Genomic DNA, 24,989 nt, shown 5'->3' on the forward strand with positions numbered 1-24,989 from the left:
GGAAACAGGCATCTACAGGATGCTAAGTGGGAAAGGTTTTCTCTTCAGTATGACTCATTGTTAAAGATAGATCCTCTGCCTAGCAGATAGGTCAAAACAAGGTTGGGTGGGGTAGGGTGGGGTCTGCCCAAATCCTAGCACTCAGGAGGTAGAAGAGCTCCATTGTCCAAAGCCAGCCTGAGCTGCACAGCCAGACTCAGTCAGAGAAGGGAGGAAGAAGGTGTCAAAGCGAGCTGGAATCCCAGCACTCAGGAGGCATAGCAGGATCAGGAGTTCAAGACATGCTCAGCCGTAGAGCTAGTGACCATATAGCTTGAGGCTAGTGTGGACTGTGTGAGACCTCAACAACACACACCCACCCCCAACACAGGAAACTTACAGACCAATGTTTGCAATGATTATTTCCAAGTTGTGGAATAAACATGTTCATAACTTATGCAGCGTTTCTAGGTCATATTATTGGGAATCGTTCTTCTTTTCTTGTTTCTCTTTTTCTTGAGAAAGATGTACAATACTTGTACAATTGAAGAACCACGTGTCCTTTCTGGGAAATAAGAACAGGCTGGAAAAATGGGCGTCCACCTCATTGTGCAGAGGTCAACTCACACTCTCACAGATGGTAGAAGAGAGGCCCAGGGCTATCCAGCAGCAAGCTCAAAGTCACAAGACCAACCAGAGGAAGCGACCTCAGCAGAATCTAGAACATTTGCTTCCTAGCAGGGACTTAGAGCCAGGAGCTGCTGCAGCTGGAGACAGGACTTGGCGCCAAGCATCCACCAGCATCCGCCGGGTGTTTTAGACCCAGAAGGTTGAGGACTGAGATCTCCAAACCCTTGGAGGAGGAAGTACAAGTGTAAATGGGGGAAGAACCAGCCAGCCTTGTTGGCTGGCTCGATTTTCAAAGCTCTTCCTCCAAGCTCACAACTGCCTTTCTCGTAAAGCTGTCACTTCTGTTTGCAAAACAAGAAACTAAGGCTCGAAGCAGTATCATCTGCCTGGCATCACACACCTGATGTGGGACCACAGTAAGGAAGCATCAGCCAGCTCCCAGCTAGAACTGCCTACAGCGATATACGCCAGATAGAAAACATTCCTGGGCAGTCATCAGAGTACAAATTAAAAGAGGGATCAGTTTTATAAACTGCCTGACCTTTCAAGAGGAAGAATTCACTCTTGTGAAGCCTGGCCTTACTCTTTTGGAACCTGTTTCCTGTTTGTTTCATCAAATTGCTAGAACTTGAGCCCAATCCAAGCTTCGTGTAGGGTGGCCTGTTTCTTTAAGCAAGAGGTGGTGGCTGCTGCCCAGATGTTGCCTCTAGTATTTCTAGTACGTGCTCCACGTGCAATGGACTGTTAAAGGCACAGGACTCCAATTTAATAGGAAACTGCTGGACAACTTCAGGATGGGAAGTTGTCCACACACAAACATGCATGCGGTTTCCTCCTGTCATCCATTAAAAAGTGGAGCTGGAGAGATGGTTCAGCAGTTAAGAGACTGGCAACTCACACGTGCCTGTAACTCCAGGGATCCCATACCATCTTCTGATTTGGACATACAACAATGTGCACATAGAGGCGTCAGCTCTCTCCTTCTACCACATAGGTCCTAGGTACAGAACTTAGGTCATCACACTTGCTGGCGAATGCTTTTACCTGCTGAGCCATCTTGCCATTAGATTTTTATTTTAACTTTAAGGTTCTGGGAAATCACTAGTGCTAGAGGAATATTCTGTTCTGAGCTAATAGTCTGCTAAAAAAAAAAGTGTGGTTGTTTTAGTTTGTTTTGAAATATGGTCTCACTGTGTAGACAGGCTAGCCTTGAACTTAGTAAAATCTACCTGCCCCTGCCTCTTGAAGAGTCAGATTAAAGATATGTGTACAACAACTGGCTAAAATGTGCTACTGAGCTCTGGGGTGTTTGTTTGCTTGCTTGCTTGCTTTAGTTTTTCTTTTTCTTTCTTTTTTTTTACACTGTAGCTGTCTTCAGACATTCCAGGAAACGGCATCAGATTTCATTACGGATCCCACCATGTGGTTGCTGGGATTTGAACTCAGGACCTTTGGAAGAGCAGTCGGTGCTCTTAACCGCTGAGCCATCTCACCAGCCCACTTTAGTTTTTCAAGACAGGGTTTCTCTGTGTAGTCCTGGCTGTCCTGGAACTCTGTAGACCAGGCTGGTCTCCAACTCCGAGAATTACCTGCCCTGCCTCTTAAATGCTAAGACTAACAGCATGTGCCACCACTGCTGGGCTCTTAGCATTCATTTTTGTGTGAAAATAAAAATGGGTAAAAAGCTGGACAAATGCCTTTGATTCTAGGGACTGGGGATGCTGAGAAAGGATCTTTTGGGCCTAGGAATTGTTTGAAGTCCAGTCTGGACAACAAAGGAAAGATTCTGTCTCAAAGATAAATAAAAATAAAAATCAAATCAAAACAGGACGAGCATTCTTCCAATGCGACACTGGCTTGCCACCTCAGCATACAGTTTTCTGTCTGCCTACAACCCACTAGAAGCCACCTTAAGTGACCGTTCAATTGTCAACTGTGAATTTGCAACAGCCCGTCTGGCTCTGGATTGCCCAGAATCCAAAGTGAAAACAATCGCCCACTGTCTACCTAGAATTCAAAGTGGAAACAACCACCCCACTGTCTGCTCCAGTGCTCCCAATGAATTCCGCCCCCCTCGCCCTTCCCCCCATATGGATGCTCCGGGTCTTGTCAAAGTATGAGATCTTAATGTTTCGCGTTATTTAATGAGTTAAAACTCAAGATTGACATCAAGAAAACTACTTGCTGTGTTCAAGAAACAGGCTGGATTTATGTCCCACTCTGGTGTACTCGCAGCCAGGCAGGTTTGAAACGCTGCCAACAAAATATTTCCTAGGAAATAATTTTTCAGTGGCTACCCTTCCTCCTCCTCTTCCTTCCCTCCTCCCTCCACTTCATTCCTCCCTGTCTCCTTCCCTTCTTTCTTTCCTTCCATTTACCCCCATGTCTTTTCTTCATTCAGTTAAATATAGTTTACAGAAACAGTACGTTCTTATTTTTTAACTTTAGGGCTGTTGAAACCATCAGCAGCAAACGAGGCGCAGCACATGTTGGGTTTGGCTTGCTCTCTGACTTTCTTTTCTTGCTCTCTTTTTTCCAACAAGCCGTTTGGACTCCTGCCCACACTCTTCCCTTCCCCACCCCGCCCCTCAGTCCAGGCCCCGCCCCCAAGGAGACCCCGCCCCCTCTCCAAATCCCGCCCCTGGCCGCTTTTCCACCTTGTCGCAAAAGACTCAGCGACGCCTTACGGCCGGTGGCGTTTGACGTCTAGGAGGCAACCAAGAAGAAGGAGGAAGCGGTGAAGGTGTCTGCTGGGGTGGCTGCGGCGGGCGTTGAGGAGGGCGCGGCGACGCGGCCCGGGGAGTGAGCGGCGGCGGCCGGGCGGGCAGGTTGGGCGGCGGGCCCGATGTGGCTGCAGCAGCGCCTGAAGGGGCTGCCGGGGCTGCTGTCGAGCAGCTGGGCCCGCCGCCTCCTCTGCCTGCTCGGCCTCTTGGTGCTGCTCCTGTGGTTCGCGAGCTCCGGGGCGCGGCGGGCGGCGGGCGGCCTGCACCTGCCGTCCTGGGCCCGCAGCGAGCCGGGCGCCGCCGAGCCGTCTGCCTGTCTGGAGGCGGCCACCCGCGCGTGGCGCGGCCTGCGTGATCGCGGCGAGGCGGTGCCGCTTGGCCCCGGGGTGCCAGCCCTGGTGGCCAACGGCTTCCTGGCTCTGGACGCCTCCAACAACCGGCTGTGGGTGACGCCCGGAGAGCGGGAGCCTGCCGTGACGCCGGACTTCGTGCCCTTCGTGCAGCTACGCCCGCTGAATGTGGTGGCCGAGGCTGGAGAGGCGGTGCTGCTTCTGCGGGAGGGCCTGCTGCGCCGAGTGCGCTGCCTGCAGCTGGGGACCCCGGGCTCGGGCCCTGCCGCTGGTGTCCCCGGGCCCGCCTCGGCCTCCGGGCTCTCCGCGGGGTCGGGCCGGGACTGCGTGCTACTGCAGGAGGACTTCCTGGCGCACCGAGGCCGACCCCACGTCTATCTGCAGCGCATCCAGCTCAACAATCCCACGGAGCGCGTGGCCGCGTTGCAGACTGTGGGGCCCACCGCAGGCCCAGTCCCCAAATCCTTCACCAGCACCCTGGAGAAGGTCGGAGATCACCAGTTTCTCCTCTACTCGGGCCGGTCCACACCCCTTCCATCGGGGCTGGTGCACTTGGTCGTGGTGACCTCTAAGAAGTTAGTGAACAGGCTCCAGGTGGCTCCCAAGACACAGCTGGACGAGACGGTGCTGTGGGTGGTGCACATCTCTGGTCCCATCCACCCCCAGGTGCTCAAAAGCAAAGGAGCCAAGGAGCTCAAGGCGCTGCAGGACTTAGCACGGAAGGAGATGCTGGAGCTGTTGGAGATGCCCGCCTCGGAGCTGCTTCAGGATCACCAGTACCTCTGGGCCCAGCTCTTCAGTCCCGGTGAGGCCTCGTTGCGGGCTTGGTGCCCAGCCACCACTTGACGTCCGTGTGCATACTGTCCACTTTAGTGGTGTCCCCCCATGCTCGGTGGTGGTCACACAGAGGGTTGCAACTTGGCCTTGATGTTCAACGGTTGGCTCTTCTTAAACACTTTGAAGCTATATGATCTTGGCTCTGTGGTCTTAGCTTTTTGAGCCATAACAGTAAGTTTTATAAGGTTTTAGTGGAGGTTTGAGTGTACACGTTCAGTTTTATTGTCTGTTCTTGGCCTTGAGGCCTGACCTGAGCTGGTGGAGGGGTTTGGTTTGTGAGGGGGAGAGAGTCAGTTTGTAAAGAAGAAACCATCAGGGAGATGCAGAGGCACTCTGTTTTGGCCACCGGAACTTGTTTCTGTCTGACTTCAGCTTCTGACATTTGAGACTAAGATTCACCTTGCCACTGTAGTGGCAGTGCTAATTAATGCCAGAATGCTGGAGACTTCCTCCAGTGCGTGAATGTGCAGGCAAAGCGAAAACTTTCTTAAAAAAAACAACAGCAAAAAACAAAAACCTCTTATTTATTCTTTGGAAATGAAAACCTTTCCTGTCAACTGTTTAAGAAAAGAAATACAATCCACAGTCAGTACTGAGTTTTGGTTTTCAGGGTTACAGTTACCATCACTCCCCTATGGTTGTGCAGAGAGAGTTTTGTTCAGTCAAGAGGTATCTCCCTGGCGGGGCAGTGGTGCCTTACGCCTTTAATCTCAGCACTTGGGAGGCAGAGGCAGTTGGAACACTGTCTCAAAAACAAAAAACAAAAAAAAAAAGTAGCTGTAGACCAGGCTGGCCTCAAACTCAGAAATCCACCTGCTTCTGCCTCCCAAGTGCTGGGTTTAAAGGCGTGCGCCACCACTGCCCGGCTGGCAAGCAAGTTTTATCCACGAAGTGCTTGCTTTAGTCTGGTTTGGGAGAAGACAGGAACATGAACATTTTAAGAGGGACAACTCTGGAAAGCTCTGTGAAGAACCTGGATTGTGTAGTACTGGCAAGGGTATGGGGTGGGAGGGCCACCCCTCTGCTCCCTGGTATAGAGACACTCAGTTAGGCCTGAGTGGCAAGAAGCAGCCAGTCATGTGACCAGAAAGAGGGCATTCAAGGCTGGAGACTGCCCTAAGCAGGTTAAGCCAGGTGCTGAGCAGGATCAGGGCGGTGTGAACTTGAAGCCTTGAGGAAGGACCAGGAGTTTATTCTGAGATGGGAGAATGGGAATGAGCAGAGTATACACTAAGGGGAAATAGGTACATAGACAGGGCAAGGGGGTCTTGGGAGCCCAAGGGCAGGAGGAGACATCCCAGTCATGACATGGACATAGAAGTGGTGGGTCTTGGTGTTTTGGAGGGAGGACTGTTAGGCAGTGGTTTGTCTGTGGGAAGCGAGACCTGGAGGGCAGCTCCCTGATTTGGGGTTGTGAACAGTTCACCCTAAGTCAGTTGTGCCTGTCAGATACCCAGGTGCAGATGCTGAGGGGGGTGATGAGCCCCATGAGTCTAGACTCATTTTAATAGGGGGCCATGTCACTTAAAGCCACAGTGCTGAACCAGGTTAGGGTGCTTTCAGGCTGTAATCTAGCACTCCAGGAGAGTGAGGCAGGAGGATGACATACATAGAGAGCCTGCCTCCAAAAAGAAAAAAATTGAATAAAATCAGATATTAAGATAGCTTTAATAGGAACTGGAGAGATAGCTCAGTGGTTAAGAGTACTTGTTGCTCTTCCACAGGATCTGGGTTTAATTCCCAACACGCTTGTGGTGGCCCACAATATACTATAACTCCAGTTTCAAGGGATCAAGGTCCAAGAGACCTGCACATAAATGATGCTTAGGCACATATGCATATATACAAACATAAGATAAATTATAAGCTATAGTTATTAGAGTGATAGAATAACCAGCCAGTATTGACTATAACACAGATGCTCTGTGATTGGGAGTTCTAGACCATAGGATTCACACCAAGTCCTGACAAGTGTATGGTGCTCTTGGTTCTGCCAGGAGGTCTGCCACACTCCTGTTAGAGTCCCTATTAGTTAACTCTACGTCACTGCAACAAAAGCGATTTGCTGAAGAAAGTTTATTTTGGCTTACAGTTCAAAGAGGGGCAACTCATCATGGTGGGAAAGACACAGTAGCAGAAGTAGGAGGTGGCTGGTTGGTCACACGGCTTCTGCAAGTCAGGAAGTCGGGAGAGATGAATGCTGGTACCTAGCTACAGTCTTGGATCTCAGTCCATGGTATAGGACAACCAATATTTACGGTGGCTCTTCCCGCTTCAGTCTAATGTAGAAAATCTTACGTAGACAGGCACGGATGCGTGTTTCTGTGGTGATTTAAGTCCTACCACATTCAATCAAGATGGGCCATCTCAGGAAGTAAGGACAGCTCTACCACACCCAGGGCACTGCTATCTTTTATTGCTGATCCAAAGCTCTACCTTCTGTAGCTCTCACCTTTGTTCCATCTCTTCTGCCTCCAGCCAGGCCTTCCTCCCTAACGTGCAACCTCTGGTATTACAGGTGTGGAGATGAAGAGGATCACGGATGCTCACACGCCATCTGGCCTGACCGTGAACCTGACCCTGTACTACATGCTCTCCTGCTCTCCAGCCCCACTGCTCAGCCCCTCTCTGAGCCACAGGGAACGCGAGCAGATGGAGGCAACGCTCAACTATGAAGACCACTGCTTCAGTGGCCATGCCACCATGCATGCCGAGAACCTGTGGCCTGGCCAGCTCTCCTCAGTGCAGCAGATCCTGCAGCTGGCTGACCTGTGGAAGTTGACCCTCCAGAAGCGCGGCTGCAAGGGGCTGGTGAAGGTTGGCGCTCCGGGCATCCTGCAAGGCATGGTGCTCAGCTTCGGCGGGCTACAGTTCACAGAAAACCACCTGCAGTTCCAGGCCGACCCCGAGGTGCTCCACAACAGCTATGCGCTTCACGGCATCCGCTACAAGAACGACCACATCAACCTGGCTGTGCTGGTGGACGCTGAGGGCAAGCCCTACCTGCATGTGTCTTTGGAGTCCCGAGGCCAACCCGTCAAGATCTACGCCTGTGAGGCAGGCTGCCTCCATGACCCCGTAGAGCTGACCTCAGAGCCTGGAGGCCACACCTTCTCTGTCATGGTGACCCAGCCCATCACACCACTGTTGTACATCTCCACCGACCTCACACATCTGCAGGACCTGCGGCACACGCTGCACCTTAAGGCCATCCTGGCCCACGATGAGCACATGGCCCAGCAGGATCCCGGCCTGCCCTTCCTCTTCTGGTTCAGTGTGGCCTCCCTCATCACCCTCTTCCACCTCTTCCTCTTTAAACTCATCTATAATGAGTACTGTGGGCCTGGAGCCAAGCCCCTCTTCAGGAGCAAGGTAGGTTACCTCGATTCCTGAAGCCCCAAGCCGTTCTGTCCAAAAACGGTAGCCTGGCCAGGGGAAGGTCTAGGCAGTAATGAGAAATCCTTCCAAGTCCGTGCCCTCAATGTCATTTTCCATTATATCAATATCAAATCAGTATCAGATGTCCATTTGACAGCAGGCTGATGGTGGTAGTGTATTCCTGTCATCCCAGCATGGAAGATGCTGAAGCAGGAAGGTTGTGAGCTACATATCAAAAACATACTAAGAAAAAAACAAACAAAACCTGTTGCCCTTAGAGGTCAGGCCATTCCTGTGTGTGGACAATACAGTTAATCTTGTCAGCCTACAACAGCAGGAGAGCCAGGTCCTCCCAAGCCAGAGTGCTGCAGAGAGGTAGACCAGACAGTAGATCTGTACCCCAGCATTTAGGAAGCCCTGATCCCACTCAGGGGATGGGCCCGTCCCTTCCACCAAGAAGCTCTGTGGCATCTGGTTTCTGGTTTAAGGCCAGGCTTTCAGGGAAAGCAGTCCTTGGCCCTCAGGAGCAGGCAGCAGACGGAGGCAGGTCTGAGTTCCTCACGATGGAGGAACCAGTGGAGACTTGGGTCGGAAAGCAGTGTGGAGAAGGTCTTCCAAGTAGCCAGCTTTTGGCCAGCTATCTAGAAAAGGTGGGTCCTGCAGCCTCTGGAGCCAGGAGGCTTTCCCCCTACTGGCCACTGCCCTCCTGCCCTTGTTCTTGCTTGGCATGTATGTTCTTATATGTCCAGCATACAATTGGGAAGACAACTCAAACTGCCTCTCTGAGGAACTGCCCATGCCCCTCACTGCAATGCCAGAGAGAGCCCAGCCAACATGCCACATCAGCCCAAGGCCCTGGGCCAGGAGCTGTCTGTTTGGCTAGATCTAAGACATTATCCCTGTGGTCTGCTTCCCTGTCAGTGTGTATATTTTTCTATTTTGAGATGGCCTCATGTGAACTTGCTGTGTAGTAGAGGCTGATATGAACTCTGATCCTCTTGCCTCTACTTCCCAAGTGCTGGGATCCTGGAGAGTGTTCACCCCCGTGCGTGGCTCCCCTCCCTCCCCGTAGCTGTTTCTGCAGCTTGGCTGTGGGTTGGTGGTAAACAGTGCTCTCTTGTTTCACTGAGCAGGAAGATCCCAGTGTCTGAGTGAACCTCGAGTCCTGCTCTCGGCCACCGTTTGCACAAGACACCCAGCACTGAGCATCCTGCTGCCGCATGAACAGGGAGCCTTTGGAAGGACCAACCCTTTGTGCCTTGTGGGGGACAGTGGCTCAGGAGCGCTGTGGGTACAGGAGTCTGCACTGGAGGGAAGGAGGGCCGAGGACTTGTGTAAGTTTTCCAGTCAGTAAACAAACCCATAGGGAGCATACTTGAAGCTGAGCGCACCCCTCCACTTCCCCCATTTCTTCTTCTATCCCAGGAAATAGATCCTTTTTGAAGACGTGTTTAGGAAAAATTGTGTTCTTTTCCTAATTTAATGTGTTCTTTCTTGAATGGATTTCTAATTTATTTTTGTTGAAGTTTTGCTGGGTGGCTTTTCTTCCACCTTAGATCAGGACTGTTGGTGACAACAACCGATCCCTGCCACCTCATTGGCACCCAGAGGCCCCACAAAGTCTGAAGGCTGGGCCTGAGTCCCAGATGGCCACCCTGCCTGGGGAAGGCGTGCTCCCTGCCCTCCCTGGTTTGCACATTGCCTCTTTCTTACTTTGAGCCAGGGGTCTGTGCTTTTGTACTTTGGGTCCCTGGGAGAGGTGTTTAACTTTCTAGTGATGATGGTTGTTGGGTTTTGAAATACCAAAGCTTTTTTGTTCTTTTTTAAATAAACATCTTTCAAACTTCCATTACTGGTCTGTGTGTGGTTAAACCCTTGAGCACATTCATCACATCCCCCCATCACTAGATTCTTGGGGTGGTCTCCAGCAGTACACTCGACCTCGACAAGCCGCCTTCTCTTGTGACTGTTGGTTGTGCTGCTTCAGGGCCTGGAACATCTCCCCTGCTCTGCTGTAGGCATCTCCTCCCTTCCCTGCCCTAAGGGTTCTGGACCCTCCAGCCCTGGGTTTTTCCAGCTAGAGGGAAGAGGCAACAGGCAGTGCTGGGCCTTTGCTCACAGGAGGAGAGGGATCAGAAAGGGACTAAAGGGGTGTGTGGGGGGATAGCAGCTCCTGCTGGCGGCTTCACCCTTGGAGTGTCTCCCCCCACCCACCCCCGGGGGGGGGGGGGGCTTCCCTGACTTTGTGACTCACCAGGAAGCCTGGCCTGATTCCAAGGATTTGTGTGTCTACCACAACAGGTGTTCAAGAGTAAACAGAGGGCTAGGGCTGTGTTACAGGCAGCTCCAGTCCTTAATGCTTTAGTCCACTGGCTGCATGTCAGTCAGGACAGGAGCCATCTAAGAAAGGCTAAGGCTAGAGGTGGCCCACCTTTTTGCATGGACTAAGATGGGTAAGCTCTGGGAGGGAAGGCCTCAAGAGACTTCATCCCAGGATTGTTTCTTGCTATTGATATGCTTTTCCTATCATTATTAAATTAATTTAACAATTCCTGGGCAGATTACACTACTAATTATTGAACCCTTTATAGTGAGGGCTGCAATTAAGGTTCTGCAAGTCTTTACAAGTCACAGGCTAATTGCACTAAGAAAGCAGGCATGTTACTAATTTACAATTAAAATGTTTTTCTGGGCTGATTGTAAAACCACTATCTGGTAACTAAAAGCAAAAGGGAATAAATTATTGTAAGTGCAGGACAGAAGATAAAATACATACAACACTTCAATACTAATGAGTCACTGGGCAGATGATTTGCTAACTTAGACCTCTAAGAATTATAGTTTTAAACTCAATGAACCTGTGGAGCTAGTGGCAGATAATGAACGTTTAGATATCTAGTCTTAATGGAAACACATGTAAACATCTTAATTGTTACTTCTTATTCAACTTACGATTTGAATTCATGTTTGAACTTGTGAACTTTTGCAAAAAGAGGCTTGGAATACCATGTGATCTATTCTCTTGAGAAAGTACAAAAACTATGAATGTGGACATTAAAACAGCAGAAAGAGAAGAGAAGCCGAGTAGAAGCAAAATAGCAGAAGAGAGAGCAGAACACCATAGAGCTGAGGAGCAAGAAAAGAGAAGAACATAGCAGCTGAAGAGCTGAGGAGAAAGAGACAAGCCAGGATAGAGCACAGCAGAGAGCAGAAAGCAGCAAGCAGGCTTCTCCTTACCATCCAGCAGGCTTTTCTTAACAGCAAGCAGGCTTCTTACTAAAAAAAGGACAAAGCCTGTTCTTTATGGTCTTGGGTTTCTTCATTTAGCAACAGAAAGGTAGAAGTTTTTCCTTTCTCTCTGCAGTAAAGGTTGGAGCTTAGTTTTCATCCAGAGTGAGTGAGTTCTTTCTGTGCGGGCACTCGGGCTTAGCGCCAAGCGCTATCCGCCAAGTATATACGCATATGTGAGTATAAGTGAGTCTGTGTGACTGTGTAAGTTGATGAGACAGATTGTTGGGCCCAACAAAAAGGTGAATGTGAATGAACGTTATGTGTGTTTCTATGCACATTTGTTTGTGTAAAAGTGCTTCATTCTAGCTGGGTGGTGGAGGCACATGCCTTTAATCCCAGCATTTGGGAGGCAGAGGCAGGCAGATTTCTGAATTCGAGGCCAGCCTGGTCTACAGAGTGAGTTCCAGGACAGCCAGGGCTACACAGAGAAACCCTGTCTCAACCCCACCCCCCCAAAAAAAGTGCTTCATTCTGGGAGCCTGACTCTCTTTTCCTAGTTCAATAAAAGTTAATTGTTCTGAGTCTGCCTCTGGAGGGTAGAGAAAGGAGCCCTAGCAATAAATCCTATGGAATCCCTCGCTGCTATACAGCATATATTAACTGCCAGAGAATTATATAGTAGGTTTATAAAGTAAATAAGAGTTAAGTTTTCTAGCAATTAATGAAGCACAAAAGAGTAATAAAGAGTTAAGTTTTTACCAGAGAATAGTAAGAAAGAATTAAAAAGCCAGAGATCATCACTCTTTGGGCCAGCATCTGATGCTTCTGTGTCTTGCTTCAACCCATTTCCAGGCTGGGCAGGCTCCCAGCAGTTTGTGTGTGTGTGTGTGTGTGTGTGTGTGTGTGTGTGTGTGTGTGTGTGTGTGTGTGTGTGTGAGAGAGAGAGAGAGAGAGAGAGAGAGAGAGAGAGAGAGAATGAGAGGCAGAGACAGACAGACAGACAGATAGACAGAGATACAAATATAGGCCAGCTTGCTTTCTCCAGAAGGTAGGGAATGCTTAGTAAGGGTGTCATTTATAGTGTGACAAACCCTGCAGTTCTATTGAACTGGAAGCTGCTGGTGCTAGGAACAGCATGCAGGCCTGTAATCCCAGCCTTTGGGAAGCAGTGGCAGGAAACCCAGGAGCTCAAAGTGTTCCTGATGATATAGTGAGGTTGAGGCCTGCAAACTTTGTGACCTGCATTCAACCCCACAATGGAAGGAGAGAACCAACTCCCAAAAGCCAAGACCCCCAAGTATATACTGTGGCCCATTCAAACGATCACACACATGTAGTACACACTACAGATCTTAAATTGGCTTCAAATTAAACTAGTACCTCTAAATTATAGCTTTCATTTCCAAACCTGTATGCCAGGTATGGTGGCATATGCTTGTAACTGCATTGGCATCCTCATTGCCTGTAACAGTAGCTCTCTGAGGATGCAGGAGGATTGGAACAAGGTTGAAGCCAGCCTCTGCTACATAACAAATGCCAGGAAGTACCAGGCCAGCCAGGGCTATAGAGCCAGCCAGGGCTATAGAGCACTATCAGTGACCCCACACCCAAAGCCCTTCACTAACTGTGTCAGGTATCTTTATATCAAGGTGGCTTTGTGTTGCAAGGGGTTGCTGGCAGGTTAAGACCTCAAATGCAAGCCAGGTTCGGCAGTGCATATCTGTAATCATGGCACAAAATTGTTCAAGACCAACGTGGGCTACATAGCAAAGTTGGTCTAAACACTCAATTGCAACCTGGTCTACATACTGAGTTCTGGGACTTATTTATTTATTTATTTATTTATTTATTTATTTATTTATTTATTTATTTATTTATTTATTTATTTATTATATGTAAGTACACTGTAGCTGTCTTCAGACGCACCAGAAGAGGGCATCAGATCTCATTACGGGTGGTTGTGAGCCACCATGTGGTTGCTGGGATTTGAACTCCAGACCTGGGACATATTAAGCCAGGACCTGTTTCAAACAACAGCAAAACCTCAATTAGCCAGGGGTGACCAGGCAGGGAGTGAAGGACGCCTTTAATTCCAGCAGAATTAAACTTGGAGGCAGAGGTAGGCAGATCTTTGAGTTTGAGGCCAGCCTGGTCTGCAGAGTGAGTTCCAGGACAGCCAGGAAGGACTATACAGAGAAACCCTGTCTGGGCGGGAGGGGGCTGGGGCTGGGGAGTGGTGGTGGTGGGGGGACAACCAAACCCTCAATTGTCTAGAAAAGAAGTTGGGCCTCAGACAGTAAACATGCAAGCCCATGTGGCTTTCTAGTGTCAGGCTGAAAACGAAGGGGTTGAGGCTCTCTCTATCTCTCCTCCCCACAGCACCCTAAATAGGCTTTGGGGGATGGCTAGTGTAGTATCTGCAGTGCACTCTCAAACTGCCACCAAGGGAGCCACCCCTCTGAAGGGTCTCTGTGGGATTGGGTTTATTAGTGTATGGGGTGAAGGTAGGGATGGTGTCTGTATGTGTAGGTACATGCAGAGACCAGAAGAGGCATTGGCTGGCCTCTCCATCACTCTCTGCCTGTTCCTCTCAGGCAGTGTCTCTTCCCAACCCTGAAACTTGTATCACATGGAAACTAGAAGCCAGCAAGCCAGCAACCCCTGACTCCACCACCCTCAGAGCTGGGATTATCTGTGGCTTCCTTAGACATGCACTTTGCTGGGGTCTGAAATCTAGTCCTTACTGGCTGCAAAGCAAGTGTTTAACCACTGAACCATCTCTCCAGCCCATCATTCTGCCTTTTTTTTTTTTTTCCTTTTGAGGCACGTATAATGTGCCTTGAATTAGGTATGTAGCCAAGATTGGCTTTGGACTCCTGCTCCTGCCTCCCAAGTGCTGAGACCATAAGCATATGCCACTATGCCTAGCTTGACTGGTGATATTAAATATTATTTTAAGTCATGCCTATATATACATACCAGTGTGTGTGTGTATACACACACACACACACACACACACACACACACACACATATGCATGTAAGAACAAGTGTCCTTAGAGACCAGAGGCATCTCTGGAGCTCCCTGGAGCTGAGGTTACTGCAATTATAACTCAATTCATGTAGGTGCTGGGAATCAAACCTGGGTCCTCTGCAAAAGCAGCTGTGCTTGCAACTGCTGAGCCATCTCCCCAGCCAACGAGTCTTTTGCTTGTTGGTTTGCTTTTTTGTTTTCTTTTGTTTTGTTTTGTTTTTTTGAGATGATCTTTCTGTGTAGCTCAGGCTATTCTCCCACTCTTGCTAGTTGTTTCTGGACCCAGCCCAGGGCTAGGATGGGAGAGATGGTAATCACCCCACCCCCACCTCAATCATTAAAACAGTTTTAACCAATCTTCACAGTTCCCTCCAAAGCCAAAGGAAGACAACCCCGCCCCTAATCCCACCTGAGAAAGACTGAGACCAAAGGAAAACAGAGAGTGACTTGCCAAAGGTCACAGAGAGGCCGGCAAGGAAGAGGACAGGGGCTCTCCCTAGCAGGCTCATGTTAATGACTGTCTTGCTCTTCATGAGGAGTTCTATAGACCCTGACTCTTGGATGCCTCAGGAGCCACAGGGATCGACTGGACCACGGGGGAGAGGGGATAACAAACAGGACTGGCAAGCATCTGGGCAAGGAGGCTGAAGTCACCAGGCTGCACTCCCAGGGAACTGTGTGTGGGAGGGCATGGATCCCTTCCCAGCGCTGTCATTAGGTGACCTCACATATGTGACCACACAGTGTGAGCATAGCCTTTAGACGCTACACACACCCCCAACCCTCATAAAATGGGCCTAGTATCTCCCCACTTACTTTTTAAAAAAAGATTTACTTATTTATTTTATGTGTATGAGTGCACTGTAACTGAACAGATGGTTGTGAGCCTTCATGTGGTTGTTGGGAATTGAATTTTTAGGATCTCTGCTCGCTCCAGTAGGCTCCCGTCAACTCTACTCTCTTAGTCCCTGCTCAATCCGGCCCAAAGATTTATTATTATACATAAGTACACTGTAGCTGACTTCAGATGCGCCAGAAGAGGGCGTCAGATCTCATTAAGGGTGATTGTGAGCCACCATGTGGTTGCTGGGATTTGAACTCAGGATCTTCAGAACAGTGCTCTTACTGGCTGGGCCATCTCTCCAGCCCGCATCTTCCCAGATGGCTGGGAAGTGCTGCTAGATAAATGACTATGGAGGAATGGGTGTGCTCTGATGAATGCCCACCCAGTCCGAGATAATCATTGTTACATACCATGGGAGCACTTTTTTACTCGACGTCTAAGGACAGAACTCAGGAGTTCTGTGAACTTGGGTCTGAAAACCATCTTCTGTTGTATAAATTAACTTCCAACTGAAAACTAACATTTCCTCTTATTTTTGTATTTTATTATTGCTTTTATTTTTGATATTACAGCATCCCATGTATACTATATTGGCTTCAAACATACAGGCATAAGGTGAGCTTGAAGTAAACAATTATCTTAAATAGTTTTTATTTAATGTGTATGTGTGTGGAACTGAGTGTATGTTTGAGCACCACATGTATGCAGTGGCCAGAAGAGGCCATCGGGTACCCCAGAACTGGAGTTAATAGGCAGTTATAGCCAAACCAGGGCTCTGTCCAAAGGAACCCAAGAAGTCCAAAGGGTTTCTTACATGTTAGGCAAGCACTCTGCCGACAGAGCTACATCCCCAGCCATAAATGAGATTTTGTTTGTGTGTTTTCAAGACAGGGTTTCTCTGTGTAGCCTTGGCTGGAACTGGAACTCACTCTGTAGACCAGGATGGCCTTGAACTCAGAAATCTGCCTGCCTCTGCCTCCCAAGTGCTAGGATTAAAGGTGTGCACCTCCACTGCCCGGCGGGAATTTTTTTTTTCTTTCTCCCTTTCCGTGGTGGCTTGAATGTGAATGCCCTCAGAGGTTCAGACGTTTGGATACTGTCTGGTTGGTGACATTGTTTGGTTAGATTAGGAGGAAGTATGCCACTAGAGGGCAGTCTCTGAGCACTTAAGGCTTCACCCCACTCCTCATTCACTCTTTGCTTGCAGTTTGAGATGTGAGCCCCCAGCTACTGCTCCAGCAACCAAGTCCACTGCTTGCTGTCATGATTCTCTGACATGACAGAATTTGGGAGTGGGGGTGGGGCTGTTATTCTGAGACAGGGTTTTCTGTGTAGGCTGACTGTCCTAGACTGGCTTTGTAGACCAGGCTGGCTTCAAACTCACAGAGATCCACCTGCCTCTGCCTCTAAGTACTAGGAGTAAAGGTGTCCAGCTTCCGGGACAGATTTTTATCCCAATAGAGAAGTAGCTATACAGCCAGGGCATAGCTGACTCTCCTCAGCATTCAGCTTCTCCCTCACAGAATCTGTGGACAGTAGGGCTCGTGGCTTCTCTGATGTGCACAGCCTTTCCAACACCCCATGCAGCTCTTTGGACTAAACTCTGGCCAGGGATCTCTATTAGAACCTCACTTACAGCCGGGCGTGGTGGCGCATGCCTTTAATCCCAGCATTTGGAGGCAGAGGCAGGCGGATTTCTGAGTTCGAGGCCAGCCTGGTCTACAGAGTGAGTTCCAGGACAGACTATACAGAGAAACCCTGTCTCGAAAAACCAAAAAAAAAAAAAAAAAAAAAGAACCTCACTTACTCTTGGTTATTTTTTTCTCTTTTGAGTTTAAAAAAAAAATATTGTGTGCGTGTGCCTGTTTGTGATTATCCATGGAGTGTCTGCGTATCCATGCAGTGTGTGTGTATCCATGGAGTATGTGTGTATATCCATGGAGTGTGTGTGTATCCATGGAGTGTGTGTGTGTGTATCCATGGAGTATGTGTGTGTGGATCCATGGAGTGTGTGTGGATCTGTGGAGTGTGTGTGGATCCATGGAGTGTGTGTGGATCCATGGAGTGTGTGTGTGTGTGTATCCATGGAGTGTGTGTGGATCCATGGAGTGTGTGTGGATCCATGGAGTGTGTGTGTGTGTGTATCCATGGAGTGTGTGTGGATCCATGGAGTGTGTATGTGTGGATCCATGGAGTGTGTGTATATCCATGGAGTGTGTGTGTGTGTGTGTATGTGTATATCCATGGAGTGTGTGTGTGTGTATCCATGGAGTGTGTGTGTGTGTGTATCCATGGAGTGTGTGTGTGTGTGTATCCATGGAGTGTGTGTGTGTGTGTATCCATGGAGTGTGTGTGTGTGTATCCATGGAGTGTGTGTGTGTGTGTGTGTGTGTGTGTGTATCCATGGAGTGTGTGTGTATCCATGGAGTGTGTATGTGTATATCCATGGAGTGTGTGTGTGTGTATCCATGGAGTGTGTGTGGATCCATGGAGTGTGTATGTGTGGATCCATGGAGTGTGTGTATATCCATGGAGTGTGTGTGTGTGTGTGTATGTGTATATCCATGGAGTGTGTGTGTGTGTATCCATGGAGTGTGTGTGTGTGTGTATCCATGGAGTGTGTGTGTGTGTGTATCCATGGAGTGTGTGTGTGTGTGTGTGTATGTGTATATCCATGGAGTGTGTGTGTGTGTGTATCCATGGAGTGTGTGTGTATCCATGGAGTGTGTGTGTGTGTGTATGTGTATATCCATGGAGTGTGTGTGTGTGTATCCATGGAGTGTGTGTGTGTGTGTATCCATGGAGAATGTGTGTGTGGATCCATGGAAACCAGAAGAGTGGTTTGGATCTCCTGGATCCGGAGTTGCAGGCAGTTGAGAGCCACCTGGCACGGGTGCTGGGGAGCCAAACTCCAGCCCTCCTAAAGCGCTCCTAACCACTAAGCTATTTCTCCAGCCCCAAAGAATAATTTCCTGAGAGCTAATGACTTCTACTTTTTCTTGGACAAGTCTAAAATGGAATTCTTTAAAATTGTATCTGATTGTCTGTTTGTGTGTGTGTTGGCCCCAGATGCCAAAACACATAAGTGGAGGTCAGAGGACCACTTGGAGTCAGTTCTTTCCTTCCGCCCAGGCCATCAGGCTCAGTGAGAAGCACCACCTTGCTGGTTCTTGGTTTTACTGTTGGAGAGTTGGGTGGGAGGCGTTTGAGGCAGCTTCATGTAGCCTATGCTGGTCTCAAACTCATGGCAATCCTTCCTGTTGAGTGCTGGGATTACGAGTGCCTGCCACCATACCTGGCTCAACAGTTTTTGTTTTGTTTATATGTTTGAGACAGAGTCTTACATTGGAATCCATGCTTTCCCAAAGTCACAGTGATCCTCCTGTCTCAAACTCTCAAGTGCTGGGATTCAGGCATGAACCATTACACTCACCAGAACAGTTAAAAAAAAAAAAGATCTACCTATTTATCTATCTATCTATCTATCTATCTATCTATCTATCTATCTATCTATCTATCTATCTATCTATCGATGAGTGCTCTATTCTCATGTATAGCTGCATGCAATAAGAGGGCATCAGATCCCAGTATAAATGTTTGTGATCCACCATGTAGGTGCTAGAATTGAACTCAGGACCTCTGGAAGAATAGCCAGAGCTGGGTGTGGTGGCACACGCCTTTAATCCCAGCACTCGGGAGGCAGAAGCAGGCGGATTTCTGAGTTTGAGGCCAGCCTGGTCTACAAAGTGAGTTCCAGGACAGCCTGGGCTATACAGAGAAACCCTGTCTTGAAAACAAACAAACAAACAAACAAAAAAACAATTATACTGACAGTGGAGATAAACGAGGAGATAGGGAGATGTGGAGACCAGAGAACTCATGTCAGGATTGAGAGCTCAGAGGAGAAGAGGACCAGATGGACAGCGTGACACTCCTGGGTCCTCAGTCACAGTGGCCTTGGAGCTATTGGGGAGGAGGGAGACACCTCATCTCCAGAGCACTTTACCTCACAGTTCTCTTCTCTTACATGACTGCTAGCTAGCTCTGTTCCCTCGTGAGATTCTGCCAGATGTGGACCATTGCCGTGACACTTGCCAATCTCAGTAGCTGGTTCTCTATGGAGAGGCTAGGGGTGGAGAGAGAAAAGGAACAATTTTCCAGAAATAGTTGAGGGTAAAAATCAGGAATTCTCAAATGTGGTGAGGGTAGGAACAGATCAATCACTTTATTTATTTATTTATTTGTTTGTTTGTTTGTTTGTTTGTTTATTACATGTAAGTACACTGTAACTGACTTCAGACACAAACTCAGGACCTCTGGAAGAGCAGTCAGTGCTCTTAACCTCTGAGCCATCTCTCCAGCCCAGATCAATCACTTTAAAAATGATAACAGTGGGATTCAGAGACTCAGCATAAGACTTGGGGACGCCCAGAGACCAAGTGGGCAGTCCTGTAGGCCGAGAGTAGTAGTATGTACCCTGAATCCAGTGTTTGGGAGGTAGTAGCAGGAAGATCTGTCAATTAGAGGTCAGCCCAGTAAAACAAAAGACAAAAACAAAAGTCTACTCAAAAAAGCATCCAGAATGCATTATAGACTGTTTTATAGGGCAGAAGGCAGTATTTGAACATGCAAGTACAGAGGCTGAAGGTAGAGATGTTGTGACCATTGACCCAGTGAGACAAAGCCTTCCGAGAGGAAGCATCTTGTAGGGAGCTGGGAGCTGAGCACCATTGTGAACGGCGATTTTCAGCACCACGGACAGGGCCGATCTCCCATCCAGAGTATCCCCCAAATTGTCTTCATCTGGAGCATGCAAGGCATGTGCTACCACACCCTTAGTCTCAGCCACTATACATACATGAACTACTACGTCAGGCTCATAGGCCAAACTGGGGAACTGACGAGATCGTCCGTGGCTGCGCACACAGTCACACAGCTCCAAGAGAGAAGCATCCCGAAGGCTCTTGGGTTCTCTGCAGCTCTGTGTCATTCTGACGTCTGTTTCTCTGCAGCACGGGGATTCCTCAGTGCCCAATAAAGCTCACTCATTGATTCTAGAAATATATCCTTAATATTGACTCCATTATGACCCCTGAAGCACCTCAGGATCTCCACTCTCGGGAGTAGGTAGCATGGGTTTCCTCTTCTCCAATGGCAAAGAAACTAAGAAAACATTCTGGCTCCCTGAGAGTAGGCACTCCGGTGTCCAAAGGACAGCCTAGCGTGCTGCAGGTGACCAGTCCAAGCCCACACTCTGTCCCTTCCAGGGGACCCAGTGATTGGTCAGTAAGTCGGGATTGGTGGCCGGGGAAGCCCAGGAGGGAGAGCTAGGAGCTGCCACCATGAAACAGACCAAAGCTGGAGAGGTGTAGAACATGCTTTTCACAGTAAGAGCCCCAGTTCAATGTGGCTTAAGCAGAAAAGAGGGTAATTTAGCTCCTGCTATGCAACTCCAGGCATGGCTGGATCCAAGGTCTCAAATGCTGTCATTGGGAGTCCGTTTCTCTCTATCTCAGAAATACACTTTCATCTTACAGGTTCCTTCACAACAGACGACAATGGCTTCCAGAGAGCCTTTGATCCCACATATTGCAGAAGAAAGAAAACATACATTGCTATGGTATGGATAGGGCCACCCATAAACCACAGTGACAGGAGCTGGGGTGGAGGGGTGGGCTCCTTGGAGGGAAAGTGGAGTATAGTTTTCTTTTTTTAATGATTTTTTTATTTTATGGATGCGAGGTGTGTGTGTGTGTGTGTGTGTGTGTGTGTGTGTGTGTGTTGTTTTGAGATGGGGTTTCTCTGTGTAGCCCTGGCTGTCTTGGAACTCACTCTGTAGATCAGGCTGGCCTCGAACTCACGGCAATCTGTAGGCTAATATTTTTCAAATGATGATCAGTAAAGAGTGACAAATCAAATCAATACCACGCAGTGTCGTCCACTGTCTGTTGGGTTGTATTTATACCTTTTCCAAACATCAAGTGTTCTCTCAAACATCTCTAGAAAACATCACATGCCCTTTTTTCTAGGCAGCCTCCAGAAAAAAAAAACCACTATGGGTCTGTTCTCAGCAAAACATCCTCTCATAAGACAGTTTCTAGAAAAACATCGCATGACACAACTGTGTCTCCAAAGAAACCAGAAATTTTTACTTCAGAGATCCACCTGTCTCTGCCTCCCACTGCTGGTAGTAAAGGTTTGTGCCACCACCACCAGGCATGTATGGGTGTTTGCCTGCATGCATATCTATGCATCACATACATGCCCACTGTCTGCAGGGTCCAGAAAAGGGTGTCAGACCCTGGAACTGGGATTATGGGTTATGGATGGTTGTAAGCCATAATGTGGGTGCACGGAATCGAACCCGAGTCTTCTGTAGGAAGTCGAAGTTCTCCTGTCATATGAAGCGAGGAGGTTGTACTTGGTGGTCTCCAGTTCCAGGATATGTTTGCTAGTTGTTAACTAAACTAACTTGACACAACCTAGACTCACTCGGGGGAAAGATTTTCAGTGAGGTATGGTCTAGATCAGGTTGGCCTGTGGGCACATCTGCAGGGGACAGTCTTGACTTCCTTAACTGATGTGGGAGGACAGAGCTTGAAAGTGGGGAGGGGCATGATTCCATAGTTTGAGGCCCTGAGTTGTATGTACAGAAGAAGGGAGCTGAGGGTGCATGCCTCCATTTCTTTCTGCTCTGGACTGTGGATGTGATGGGGTTCACCGTTCCTGATGTCCCTGGAACATTGGGCTGCAAGCTGGAACTGTCAGCTAAGACTAGCTCTTTCTCCACCAACGTGATTTTTGTCAAAGTATCTTTTCACGGTAACAGAAGTGAAGCTAGGACACAGGCTTCCCACATGCTGGATAAACTCTCTACCAACTGAGATATATCCTCAGCCTCTAATATTTTGTATAATAAAAAAGTCTATGGATGTAGATGATTGTGGCCCATGGCTGCCATGATCCCCTGTAGTCTTAGCCTAATACATTTACTGACATATTTAAAACAAGCCATGTGATCTAAGCTTATATATACTTCCACCAAAGATTTATTTTTTTTGTATTTATTTGTTTTATATGTATGCATGTTCTACCTTCATGTGTGCCTGCGCATACATGTATGTGTCCTGAGGCCAGAAGAACATGTCAGATCCCTTGGGACTGGAGTTACAGTGATGAGCCACCACGTGGTTGCTGGGAATTGAACTCAGGTCCTCTGGAAGAACAGTCAGTGCTCTTTACTGCCACATGGTGGCTCACAACTGTCCATAACTCCACATCTAGGAAATCCTACATCCTCTCTTATCTCCACAGGCACCAGGCATGTGCCTGATGCATATGGGCAGGCAAAACGCTCATATACATGAAAAATAAAATAAACATAAAATTTAAAATTACTGCAACAAGCACACAGCCCAGTCTCCAGAGAGAACTAACATTGGCTGTTATCTGGCTTGTGATACCTGAGCAATCTGACCCCATGGGTCTGTGCTGTTATCAGCCCATACCACAGATGAGGAGACTAGTCCATCTGTCCATCTGTCCATCCATCCATGCATCCACCCACCCACCCACCCATCCTTGTAAGGCCAGGCTCAGGCTTTGAGCTTCCCAGCTTCGAATTCCTGATGTTACTACAAGAAGGATGCTTATGCCTATTTGTAGTCAAGTGTAGGCCTCCAGAGAGGCCCTTCATCCCCTCCTTGTCCCTACTCAAATCTTGCCTCTGTCTCATATCCTTGGGATGTCCCCTATAGAATGCTGCTACTCTATCTCCAGCAGGTGGCGCTGAAGGCCTTTTCCTTACCTGGGTAACATGACCAGTTCCCCCTCTGGATGACACTGAACAGTTAGTTGTCCCACAGCTTCCTGGGTAGGCGGAAGTGAGATCCTGCCCCAGCCCACTGCCAAATGGGCAAAGGCTGTGTTTGGTTCCAGTGAGCTTCTTTTGGGGGCTACATTAAGGGGTCCATTTGGCTCCCAGAGCCTGCAGCAAGCCAGCTTATTGTGGGGGGGGGGATCTGATTGGAGGCCTCTGAGCTGTCCTTCCTCTGTGGGAAGTCCCATGTCTCAGGACCCTAGGGGCAGTGGTGAGACTGTGGTTTAGAAGGTGAGGAGGCTCAGGGATGGGGTGAGGGGCCACGGGAAGCTTGTGAATGGGGTATGATCTCAGAGGCAGACAGTCTCAGCTTGGACACTGGAATCTATCCATCATCGACACTGCTGGCCATTCCTTTCTGCATTCCACAACAGCCCCACAGGGTGAGGACCATCTACAGAGCTACAGAGATGGGTCTGTCACGAGCCCCATCAGCACCTCAGACACTTGATCTCCACTCTGAGCTTTTGTGAGGATGCTGAGAGCAGGGAGCAAGGATGATGGGCATGGGTCAGCACTCCTCGGAAAAGTAGGTCTTGGCGCTGTTGACCAACCCTTCCTCTCCTTGCCCCATAGTTTTTGGCATGGTAGATGGGAGAGAGCACCCATTTTGGAATAAAAGACAGCTTAAGCCTCAATTCTACTGATGCTGCATGGCACTTCCCAAGTACTTCACTTAGTGGGGCCTCAGTTTTCCTAGTCTGGTTAGATGGATTCCATCTAGTTAGATGGGTGAGTCTGACCTGGCCAGGATGGCTTACAAGATAGACAGGAAAGACAATATAGGGTCTTTGAGGGATAAGGGCGTGGTCTCCTGTATACCAGGTTGGTCTTAAACTTGCTGTGTAGTTGAGAAAAACCTTGAACTTCCAGTCCTCCTGTTTCCACCTATTAAGTCATGGGTTACAAGTTTGCACCACCATGCCTGGCTTGTGTAGAGTTGGGGACTGAACTCAGTGCAGTCATGCACACTAAGCAAGCGCTCTATTAACTGTGCCATAGCCCATGCCCAAGACATTGTACTTAAAAAATATATATATATATATATATATATATATATCACACATGACTACACCATAGCTCTTTTCAGACACACCAGAAAAGGACATTAGATCCCATTACAGATGGTTGTGAGCCACCATATGGTTGCTGGGAATTGAACTCAGGACCTCTGGAAGAGCAGTCAGTACTCTTAACCGCTGAGCCATATCTCCAGCCTGACAATATCCTTTTTAAACAAGAAAGGCATAACATTCATTTGGGCTGCCTCCCATCTCTCACCACAGCTGGGCACGGTTGCAGACATGTTTATTTAGAAAACTTAACATTTACATTTCTGTTCTTGCTGTCATCCTTCTAGTGATGAAGAGGGAACCTGAGTCCTTGTGTGCTAAGTTAAATGCTCTCCCGTGGAGCCACACCCAGACCTCAACCTTTTAGTATCATTTCAAAATCAGAGTTTTCCAGAAAACCATTTTAAGCGTTCCATAATACCTTTGTTCTACTGCTGTATCTGGCAAAACGGTCCCATTCCCCTGAGAGATACTCCTCCTGCCCTCTGAGCACTTTGGGCCCCAGTGTTCTGCTATGCCTGCAATACCCCCAGCTGGCTCTGAGGTGCTATCTGCCACTGGTTGGCATCACTCGCTGCAGGATCCCTGGATGTGGGCGTGTTTGAGCTGCAGTCCCCTAGAGCTAGGCTCTACCCTTGCCATGATTCCCTTCTGACCTCTCTACTTCAGTGTTCGCTTGCTTTCTCCAACTCTCCTGGTGCTGAGAGCCAGCTCAGGAGACTGGGAAGCACTTGTGGATCTGCTGGGCCCTGACTTCTTACAGAAGAGCCATTATCCTCTCCAAGAATAAACTACAAGGTCTGTCCTGGGTGTCAAAAGCCAGTGGTTTGAAATAAAGGAGCTTCCTAAAGCCCAGAACCATGCTTTCCTCTGGTAAAGTAGAGTGGACCAGCAGGGATGGGAATCTGACCTCTCCTCTCACCCCCTTCCACTCTGTCTTTCCCTACTCTGCTTATCATGACCCTCTGGTCAGTCTCCCGGGTGGCAAGGCAGGAGCCCTGCTGGAGAGGCCCCAGGAGGGTGCTTCACTGC

At 48.6% G+C, this 24,989-nt stretch overlaps 1 protein-coding gene across 2 annotated transcripts; it reads left to right on the forward strand.

Moving 5' to 3' along the window:
• Window positions 1-1,948: 1,948 nt before the first annotated feature.
• On the forward strand, window positions 1,949-9,746 carry 2510039O18Rik (RIKEN cDNA 2510039O18 gene). 2 transcript variants are annotated; one of them, XM_006539279.4, is made up of 4 exons: window positions 1,949-4,487; window positions 7,038-7,891; window positions 8,386-8,547; window positions 9,031-9,746. In XM_006539279.4, exons 1-4 carry the CDS (start codon window positions 3,455-3,457, stop codon window positions 9,046-9,048), a joined length of 2,067 nt encoding a protein of 688 aa, XP_006539342.1. In that variant the 5' UTR covers window positions 1,949-3,454; the 3' UTR covers window positions 9,049-9,746. The 2 variants fall into 2 exon arrangements, with proteins under 2 accessions (XP_006539342.1, NP_084117.2); NM_029841.3 differs by lacking the exon at window positions 8,386-8,547 and having other exon boundaries at window positions 3,325-4,487; window positions 9,031-9,744.
• Window positions 9,747-24,989: the final 15,243 nt, after the last annotated feature.

Source organism: Mus musculus, chromosome 4 (genome assembly GCF_000001635.26).
Source record: "Mus musculus strain C57BL/6J chromosome 4, GRCm38.p6 C57BL/6J".
NCBI classification, from domain to species: Eukaryota; Metazoa; Chordata; class Mammalia; order Rodentia; family Muridae; genus Mus; species Mus musculus.

Coding starts and splice junctions, on each gene's coding strand:
- 2510039O18Rik (XM_006539279.4), top strand. CDS start 3,455: ATGTGGCTGCAGCAGCGCCTGAAGGGGCTGCCGGGGCTGCTGTCGAGC. Junction 4,488..7,037: donor GGCCCAGCTCTTCAGTCCCG/GTGAGGCCTCGT, acceptor CTGGTATTACAG/GTGTGGAGATGAAGAGGATC. Junction 7,892..8,385: donor AGCCCCTCTTCAGGAGCAAG/GTAGGTTACCTC, acceptor TTCTGGTTTAAG/GCCAGGCTTTCAGGGAAAGC.